At 42.0% G+C, this 10,376-nt stretch overlaps 1 protein-coding gene across 1 annotated transcript in view; it reads right to left on the bottom strand.

Annotated features, from left to right (window-relative positions):
• OAZ2 (ornithine decarboxylase antizyme 2) overlaps positions 1–7,118 on the bottom strand; it is a gene marked incomplete at its 5' end in the record, with an annotated part of 25,117 nt that extends 17,999 nt beyond the window's left edge. Inside the window, 2 exon segments of the mRNA XM_082252752.1 lie at positions 6,980–7,100; positions 7,103–7,118. Of these exon segments, the coding sequence (XP_082108878.1) occupies positions 6,980–7,100; positions 7,103–7,118 (137 nt within the window).
• Positions 7,119–10,376: the final 3,258 nt, after the last annotated feature.

Below are 10,376 nucleotides of genomic sequence, written 5' to 3'. Positions count from 1 at the left end.
AGATAGAGGTTAGTGGTTTTAGAAATAGTTATTTGTTTTGGAAGAAAAGTGTTCACTTGATCAGTTTAAAGCATTTATAGTTAATGTAGACAGAATGTTGGATGTGTATTTGGTCTGCAGAATCCAAAAATCAAGATATCCACATAGGAAACATATTAATATGATTGGTTAATAGAGTTTTACCTGTGTCAGTTGGCTCCGTGTCTGTGTTAATAGCAAAAGTTTGAGAAGCTTCTGAGATCATTCAAAATTGACAGACCGGTAGGTGTCTACTTTAATCAGTTCTGCATTTCCATAGACGTGTATACTAATGCAAAGCCTGTGTGAAGCAAACAGCAGCCCTTTCACACAGGCCATTACATTTGTTGAAATCTTATCAGGGAGTGTGAAAATCTCTAAACATTTGTTTAAAAATAAAAACATTTGCTTTAAAATGTAAATATATTTGTACATGGGGCATCCATAGAAACATATCCCATATGCGGTTTCTGCTTCCTGTTTAGTTGTACTGCGCAGTAACCGTGCTTCACTGGTCCGCTCAATAAAAGTCAATGGGTCAGCCTAGCATGGATTTTGTATATGTGACCACTAGAGGGCGCAAATATGTTTAGGTTGTCAAAATGTGTGTGACAGCATTCAAATAGAACAACAAACATACAGTATATCATGTCACTGTAATATATATGGATCAGCCATAACATTATGATCACCCACCATAACCAGTTGAGGCCTGGACTCCACCAGACCTCTGAAGGTAGGCTGTGGTATCTATCACCAAGCTATCAGTAGCAGATTGTTTAAAGTGGTTGTAAACCTCAGACATGAAACATTGAAAAAGCACATCCTTCTATAATGTGAACTTGTCGGTCTTTATCCAAAGGCCCGAGTATCATTTCTCTCCGCTACCTGGTTCCTCTGTTATCAGAGGGAGTTACTTCTGGCAGCTTTTCCTGACACCAAGGTAAAAAGGTGACAGGGAGCTGCAGCCTCTTAGACTGACTCATATTTACAGCTGTGTTTGTTCTCACACTGTGTAAAGGTGGGTATACCCCTTCTCTCCAATAAGGGCTCAGAGCGGTCAGCTCTGAAGACCTCAGATCTCCATTACCTGATTCTAGATCAAAGAATTATTTCCCGCTTTGTGTTTTGAGATCTACCCTACAGTACAGAGCCTGCAGATACACAGCTACAACTTATGTAAGAGGATTGGATTCATCTCTATCACCCAACGCTGGTCACTTCACTGGGTATATGTACAGGTTTACAAACCACTAAGTCTTGTAAGTTGCAAGGTGAGGCCTCCATGGATTGGAATGGTTTTTCCAAATACTGTAGCTGCTGACTTTTAATATTAGGACACTTACCTGTCCCGGAGTCCAGCAATGTCAGCACCGCAGCCAGTGTTTCCATTGGCTGTCAAGTGCTGCCGCCGCCATTGACCTGCAGCTTCACGGGTGGGTCCCTACTGCGCATGCGAAGCGCGCTGCGCATTCGGATTGGCTCGGCGGTGGGGGAAGGAGGAGGGGGCCAAACTTCAGAGGGACAGCGCCGCCTCCCGGAAGCGGGGAAGGGTACCTGGCACAAACAGGTACCCGTTCCAACCCTTCCCCCTGAAAGGTGGCAAATGTGGCACCCGAGGGGGGGGGGGCAAAAGAGTGGACGTTCCACTTTTGGGTGGAACTCCGCTTTAAGAACTATCACCGGTTTTCCTTTCTCGGACCACTTTCTGTAGGTCCTCCTGACCAATGCAGACCAGGAACATCCTACAAGGGCTTCAATTTGAAGTTATTCTGACCCAGTAATCTAGCCATTACAATTTGGCCCTTGTCAAAGTCACTCAAATCCTTAAGTTTGCCCATTTAATCTGCTTTTTACACAAAAATCAAAGGGTTCACTTGCTGCCCAATCTACGTCACCCACCTTAAGATGCAATTGTAACAAGATAAATCAACGTTATTCACTTTACTTGTCAGTGATCATAACATATTGGCTGATCGGTGTATACTTCCAGGTAGGAATTGCATTCAATTTGAAAGGTGTGGTCAACAAAAATGCACTACAGTTTTATTTAATGTATATATATATATATATATATATATATATATATATATAAAAGATACGGATAAAATCCTGAATGTAAATAAATGAATTTACAACAGCATCTTATGAGCAGAACAGGGGAAGCACTTCTGAATGTTGTGTCCCTAATCTCCTCATTACATCAAGCTGACAGACAGCATAGCTTATGTACCCCATAGTAAGGGAAAATTCCATTGCTTAAAAGCATTTAAAAGTGGAGCTTTACTCTCTCAATCATTATTAACTATTTTTAATCCTTATGCTGGTGGCATTAGTAAATAGATAGAAAAAACATAACATTTTAAAAACTTTTTAACATTTCTTCAGTTATTTCCTGGTTTTCATGTCTAGGCACATGATGTCATACATGCCAGGAGTCTTCAGGAGTGGAGGAGGGGTTTTTTCAGCTATGCACACCCTCCTCCCTGCATATTTGAGCTAAGGACAGATTCCAGGAAGTAAATGCCACATTAATCATCTACCCTTATTCAAGATGGCCACACTAGAAAAGCTAGGTGGTGTTTTTTAAAGTTATTTCTTAGCAAAAAAAAAAAAAAGTATAGAGACAAACGGATGAGCAATTATGCCTTATGCCTCGTACACACGCATCGATTATTGGCCGGGAATTTTCGGCCAACGTCCGATCGGCCGATTTTTGGCTTGTTAGTATGATGCTTCCGACAACCGACCCCGACTTTTCGGCTGAAAAAAATCTGGTGTGCAGGCTATAAAATTTTTGTTGGCCGTCAACACATTTTCCGTCAGTCAGTACAGATTTCGGCAGACAAAAATCTGATGAGCAAGACTGGGCATGCTCAGAGAGTAAAAAACACACGGAAAGTAAACCAGCACATGACATCACTTCTGAAGTAGATTTTTGTTGGCCGAGAAAATTCGTGTGCAGTCTAGGCACATTTCAACCAACAAAACACCACTCTGGACAAAAGTCGGACGATCGGTCGGCCGATAATCGTTGCGTGTACGAGGCATTAGATATTAAAAATCAAAAAGCGTTTTTGGTTTGTGCTGCTCAGGGGCAGCGTAGTTACACTAACTTTTTTTTTCCTGGCTCAGGCCTGTATAGCTAATTGGAGGTTCAGCTATAAGCAGGAATTAAAACGCCAAATCCCTACATATGTAGGTAACAAACAAAATTACAACATTTTAAGTGTTTAATAACAGAGTTGCTGCGTTTCTAATATTAGAGTTATGCAACCATTTTTAAAACAATGTTAGGTGGAACAGTGCGATCATTTTCTTTTATCAGGATATGTAAAAGAGAACAACGGTATTCTGACAGATTGCAGCATGTTACAGTGCCACAGATATACAGTCATGTGCTGTTTTATGGAACATTCTAGGACTAAAAAAAAAGACTCGAGGGTATTTTCACTTTTGCAGTTAAATTTGAGAAAACCTCACAATGTGTGTTATGTGTTCCCATTTACGCAGCATGCCGAAAAACTATTTTCTAAAAATAGATTTTATATCTTTCCAGGCATTTGGAGCAGGTCTCAGGCAGACCGCAGGTTACTCTGAACAATTTGAAATGCGAGGAAACTCAGCCTGTCCCCACTGACAAAAGGGACACACTGGGTTTCTCGTCTTTAAAACCTTATCCTTCAAAACACAAAAATGCACAATGTGCCATTTTTAGGGTTCACAAGGTAAAAACAAAAAAACACACACACACACCTGGAGTTTCCCAGGTTCCTTAAGGCATCAGTGACAAAGCCAGGGGCTCCCCAAAGCACCCAGTCAAAACCATGTCCCCAGCGTCTTCCAGGGAGATCTCACTGGATCTTGCACATGCACTGTTCAGAATCTGCCTTAATTTCTTATTGAACAATAAGATCCATGCAGATTGAACTGGCACATGTGCAAGATCTGATGTATAGTTCATTAGTGGGCTGACAGGGAACCAGGAAGACAAAGATGGCCACTAATTACATTTTTTTTTTTTTACTGGTGGCACAGGAGTAGGCACAGGCAGAAACAGACATGAAGGGGCGAGCTATAAAAACAAAAGGTGATATGGCTTTCTGTTTGAGGGTGGCTACATTCATTCTCCATGTTTCTACTGTAAACAGAAACATAACCACTCTCTTGCTAGCTCCCCAGGATGGATCAGGGACTATGAATTATGCACTATGGGATCTGTAGTGTAAACAGAACCGTAAACTTCGGACGGTAGTAAGTATAGTGACTTTAGTTCAGCTTTATCTCATAAAAAAGTACCTTATTTGCTCTCTAGATTCTTTTTTTTTTTTTTTAGCTGCTGAGACCTGACTTTTATTAGAGGATGGCAATGTTTGTTCTCCATGGTCCCACTGTATGTAGCAGGGATCCTCAAACTATGGCCCTCCAGCTGTTGTGGAACTACAAATCCCATAAGGCATTGTAAAAATATTAGTCACATACATGACTAGGCATGATGGGAATTGTAGTTCCTGAACAACTAGTTTGAAGACCCCTGGTATGTAGGAACATAGCAACCATCTATTACTCACTCCCAAAATGGACTAGGGACTAAGGAATTATGAACTATAACATTTGTAGTGTGTATGGAGCAGACTGCACATGGCTGCAATTATCGTAAACTGCTTATGCCAAAAAAAAAAAAAAAACAAAGCGGACAAGGGGGAAAAAAAAAAAAAAAAAGGAGAGGTTTGGGAGCTCTCAGCGGGAATTACAAGGAGGCATACATAGTAAGAAACAAAAATTTAATGAAAAATAGATTATAGGGATATTAAATTGGTGGAGTTGGTTGGCGTATTTTTGGAAAAGATATTTTTTTTTCCAAAATACGATGCATTTTTTACTTTGATGATTTTTCTCTTAATGGAATTTCTGTTTTTCCTAATGGGCCTACAAGACGTAGTAGTACTGGCTCACAAAGAATGTTTCATATTGCCAAGTGATATGTTGATATCCATGTATATAGATGTGGACACGCTGAATAAATAGGTCATTAGGTTTACAAAACTATCCAGTAACTATCATGTGCCTCATTTAAAGTCCCAAAGCTCTCCTTTGCATTTCCAGATTTAGGCGTCTAATTTAGGTACTTCATTTACAGTCCCAACCAAACTTGCTCGCATGTTTAAAATAGGGATGGAGGCACGTGTATAGCGGGTTTGCGAATTATTATTACCACCTATGGCCATTTGAATTTTTCACCTGAGATGACAGACCTTAATCTGGGTCTGCATCATCTTGGCTAACTACTGGATATAGAATTTTTATTCATACTAATTCATCATATGTTTGACACCTTTATTTCAATGTCTATGTCCATCCTTATGCAGTCCGATTCCTGCGGGCTGGCTTATTTCTGTACCTGGGAGCTGCGATGCACGTCGGGCCTCCTCCCCTCTATCCTTAGGTGGGCATGAGGGATTGGGTGGGCGATTACCGCTGCGCATCTGCGCCATGCCTGGTACAGCACATCTGGTGTCTCTGCTTGGCGTCATGACGCTGGCACTCTCATTTCCACTCTATTGGCTTGACTCACGGGGGAGATCGTTGGCGCCAATCGTTGGCGGTTTACACCAATCAGTGGCGGCAGCTGCCACTCTGGCAAGGACGCCTCTCCTTACCTATCACACCAGCGTGACGCTGGGGGTGGGACCTTGGGGTTGCGCCAGATGATAATGCCCCCATTTGGATTAGACAATCCTGCAAGCTGCACTTTCTGGGCTCACTGTACAACACCCTTGGACTTTTTTTTAAATTTATGTTAAAAGACACTCTGGACGCTATTGTTGTGCACTACCAATAATTCTCACATGAAGCCTCTCATCCTCCTGGGGCAACGTTGTATGCGGCCGGGTTTCCCATGGGTCTCTATCACCACAGCTCCAGGGACAGATGCTTTTGACAGCCCTCAACTTACAGTACTGCTTGGGTGGACTCTGAGCTATTTTTTTAAGTATTGCAGGGATAGATTTTTGTTCCCCCCCAGTTGGTTGGACCAAACAGACTTTACTGGTCTTTATTTATCTTCTGCAAATACATTTTATGCATCCGCTCCTGAGGAAGTGGAACCAATCCAAGAAACATCAAGCTCTTTTAGATGCATATGTGTTTTCCAAGATATGATGCATTTTTTACTTTGATCATTTTTCTCTTAATGTGATTTCTGCTTTTCTTAATGATCCCAGCAGACTTCGTCGTACTTGCTCACAAAAAATGTAATATTGCCAAGTGTTGATATCCATGTATATAGATGAATTGTAATGTATCATTGGTATGTATATAGAGGACATGGTCCTTTACTTGTGGATGTACAAATTGTTTTATATTGTTGACATGTGTACATGCTGAATAAATATTGTTCTATATTGCTGACATGTGTACATGCTGAATAAATATTGTTCTATGTTGCTGACATGTGTACATGCTGAATAAATAGGTCATTCTGTTTACAAACCATCCATCGACTATCACGTGCCTCAGCTAAAGTCCCAAAGCTCTCCTTTGTATTTCTATGTTTTGGAGAATAAGGATAATATTCAGTGTTCCATTAGCTCTTTGATAGGACAGTGTTCCCATCGAATTTACCACTGATAACGTGATCTGCCAGCACAGTACAGGCAGGGGTAATTTTGGTAAAAAATGACCTTTTCAGCACTCCCTGCATAGCAGAGGACTATTTCAGTTTTGGAGTTTTCTGAAAAGAGCAAGTAAAAAAGGTAAGCAAAAATGTTTTAAGTTATGCTGTGTGAATGAGAACATTTAGCAAATATAAAATAGGAGTTATCCCAACTTGGCTGCAAAAGTGGAAATACCCTTTAAGGCTTACACTGGTACTCCAACTTAAAGTGCTTTTGTTACATCTTCATAGTGCAGACAACAAAAAAAGGTGTTACACTTGTAGAAGCGTCTACTCATTCCTTACCCCTCTTTGCTTCCATCAGCTAGAATGCCCTCAGGAATTTCCACAAAGAGGCTCTGGTTTGACAGCATAGTCTTCCATGAAGATTCTTTCACCTCGGTGACCTTATAATGAAAGTGGATAAGGTGGGGCTTCCCATCATTCCCCGGGAGATCCTGAGAAACTGTAAGCTTCTCATCCTGCAACCAAAGTTTGCAAAAAAAGGATAAGAATGTATGCAATAAATCAGATAACCATCATAAAAAGTTTAATCTGTATTAATCAAACAACCACCTGCTTACTGATCAACAACAAGTTATTACTAAAATCACAGTCAAAAGGTCAGTAACTCCACCGCCCTGTAGAAGGCGCTCATGTTACACACTTACAAGAGGTATTTAGCAAACTCCAACAGGATGATGCAAGTACGCTGTAATTAACTGCACAGCACATATGTGCCAATACACAAAGAAAGATGTAAACCTGAAAACAAACCTAGGATAGCCAAGCTCCATTACATTTCACATATACCAACCTTTAGGCATGACTCTGATCCTTGGTGACATGAATTACCTTTCAGCAGCAACCTGTAGCTTAGCCATGTTATGGGAAAAATTAATATCAATCTATGGATCAAACATTTATTCAGTCATCAAGAAAAACAATGCAACAGTTTTGAACATACCTTGCAACTTATCAAGATCTTGCAGTTATCTTGTTATCCTGATACCTCATTTTTAAAGCGTGCTGTGACTCCACATTTGGATGTTTATGCATGTGAGACAAGTGGGAAATCCTCCAGTTGCATCGATATGCTATCTGTGCGAGACAAACCGTTCGGTTCCATGCAGTGGAAAAGTGCCTTTAAAGTGGTTGTAAACCCCCACATATACCCAGTGAAGTGACTGGCCTCGTGATACAGAGATTAACAAATCCTCATACATACATTGTCCCTGTTTATAGCATTCACTTCTCCACATCTGTTCACAAGGCTGAATTTATAAAGCTTGTCTGAGGTGTCAGAAAAAAAAGGGGGCAGAGTGCTGAAGTTACCCTATGCAGTGCTCAGTGAGGAGAGCTGTGAGCTGATTGGAGGGAAGGAATGCACCCCACCTTCACACAGTAGATATGAAGATAGTTGAGGCTGTCAATCAGCTGGAGGTCTCTCCTCTCTTGAAGTCAGGAAAACTTGTCAGAAGGGACTCATGCTGATAAAGCAGGGATATGTAAACTGTGGCCCTCCGGCTCTTGCCGAACTACAAGTCCCATGAGGCATAGCAAGACTGACAGCCACAAGCATGACACCCAGAGGCATGATGGGACTTGTAGTTTTGCAATAGCTGGAGGGCCACAGTTTGCATATCCCTGTGCTAGAGGCTGAAAGCAGCAGACAGAAATGACACCTAATTGAGACAAGTACACACTATAGCGGGGTAGGCTTTGTTCAGATTTCGGGTTTGAGGTTTACAAACACTTTAAGTACGCCCATGTGAATGAGGCTTTGCTAGCAGGGATAACGTAATATTGAGAGGTTACTTCACCTTACTGAAAACCTCCTACAATCAGAAGCATTATATCTGTATGATCCGTGCAGACAAACCGTTCCACAAATGTTCTATCCCTTCCCCACTATATAAACAGAAAGGTTTCTTGTTACAATGTGGTAATTATAGACCCATAAACCGGTGTAAATGTTAACACCCTGCAGAGACCCTGTAAACAGCTATAGACACTCATAGCAAAGAGAAAAGTGTGAGGATTCAACTTAGGACACAACGGGTCCTACCAAATCATTTACAGCTCTACTGCACAGCAATTTGTCTTTCTAATTAAATAATCTTCTCAATGGAATACACTGTTCATGTTCACCAGTGCAGCATCCATAACCTCAGTCCCTGCGAGGGCCCCTCACACATCTCTTACTGGAAAATGCGGTCCCCATTTAGCTCGCTCATGAGATGCCAATGTGTCAGATTGCATTGTGTTGGGACCTGCTGATGCCTGGTGAAATTTTGCATTCAGCAAGTTACCCTTAAAGAACAGAACTCAAAGTGGCATTAAAACCATAAATGTAATATTTGCAGCTGATCCATCATTGGATGTAGTGGCTGCATCAGTTTTCTTTGGCTTTTTTTTTATCTGTTTTCACCTGGTGATCTAGCCAATAACACACCTCCTGTATTAGTGAGACAACTTTGGATGAATGAGCACAGGGAGGCACAGCATACAGCGGCATGGTCAGTCTGGGGGGAGGGGAGTGTTAAAGGAGAGGTATAGCCAGTGCTCGTCTGGCTGCACTTCTCCTGTAACCAGTTTTAAGCAGATAGCGGCCTGAAGTCCGCTGTCAGCTGATGTCATAGAGCCTGTCACAGAGCAAGGCTGGGGAAAGCCCATATGGTCAGGATCCACCCAGGAGCCTGAACTGTCACCTGGCTCAGCCTCTCAGCGAGCCAATGAGTGGCTGAGTCAGCCGCTCCCACCCCCTGCACAGCCAAGTGCTTCAGTGAGCGGGAGGTTGCAGAGCAGAGAGCCGGTGACTGACAGTCACCAGCTCTCTGCTCAGGAAGAACTCCCTGCTTAGGGAGTGCTCAGGGAGCACCGTGAACCAATCAATCGATCTGTGTGGTTTGATCGCTTCTTAGAGCCGGCGGGGGACCGATGCTGCATCCTCATAGGCGAGTATAAATCAAAAAAAAAAAAAGTACCCAAACTTGTCTTTTAAATAAAATTAGCAAGTTTAGATACACTAATAAATTGAAGCCAAAACATCAGCTCACACTTTATAATAATTAGTTACAGCAGTTTTTCCCATTTTGGGATAAAGGTTTTGCGCAGTTTCTTTTAAAAAAAAAAAAAGAAAAATGTAAAAAAATCAAGCTCCCAATAAAGAGACTCTCCTTCCTTACATCGACTGTACATCAGAGCGGAGTGAGAGGCAACAAAGTGCTGGGTGGAGGGTGGGAGTTGCCAGAGTTAACTTTTCATGTTAAGCTGTTGATTGGTTGCTAGGACCGCCTAGCAACCAGTCATCTACTCGTTAATAGGGATGGGCTCAGGTGTGTTCAGATTGTAGTCCAAACCCACCTGAACAATCCTACCAAGAAGCTGTCACTGCACACCACCAATCATAGGCAGGAAGGCATTTCCAGGTCTGCAGCTGCACATACACTGGTTGCCTACGATTGGTAGAGTGCAGGTTCCTTACTGGATTGCTCGGGAGGGTTGGGACTACAATTTGAATACACCTGAGCCCATCCCTACTGGTTATCTTGCAAATTTAAATAAAGCAGCTTCAGTCCTCCATTCAGCAGGGCTTTGCCTCTCACTCAGCTATGCTATTAATAGCCAAACAGAAAGGGAGAGGAAATCCATGCAAATTAAGGCAATCCCTTGGGGCCCCCTAGGTCAGCCTTTTTCAACC

This window comes from Pelophylax lessonae, assembly GCF_965119305.1.
Source record: "Pelophylax lessonae genome assembly, chromosome: 4".
Classification (NCBI taxonomy): Eukaryota; Metazoa; Chordata; class Amphibia; order Anura; family Ranidae; genus Pelophylax; species Pelophylax lessonae.
Note: the sequence above shows the minus strand (reverse complement) of the source record. Positions and strands in the feature narration are given on the sequence as shown.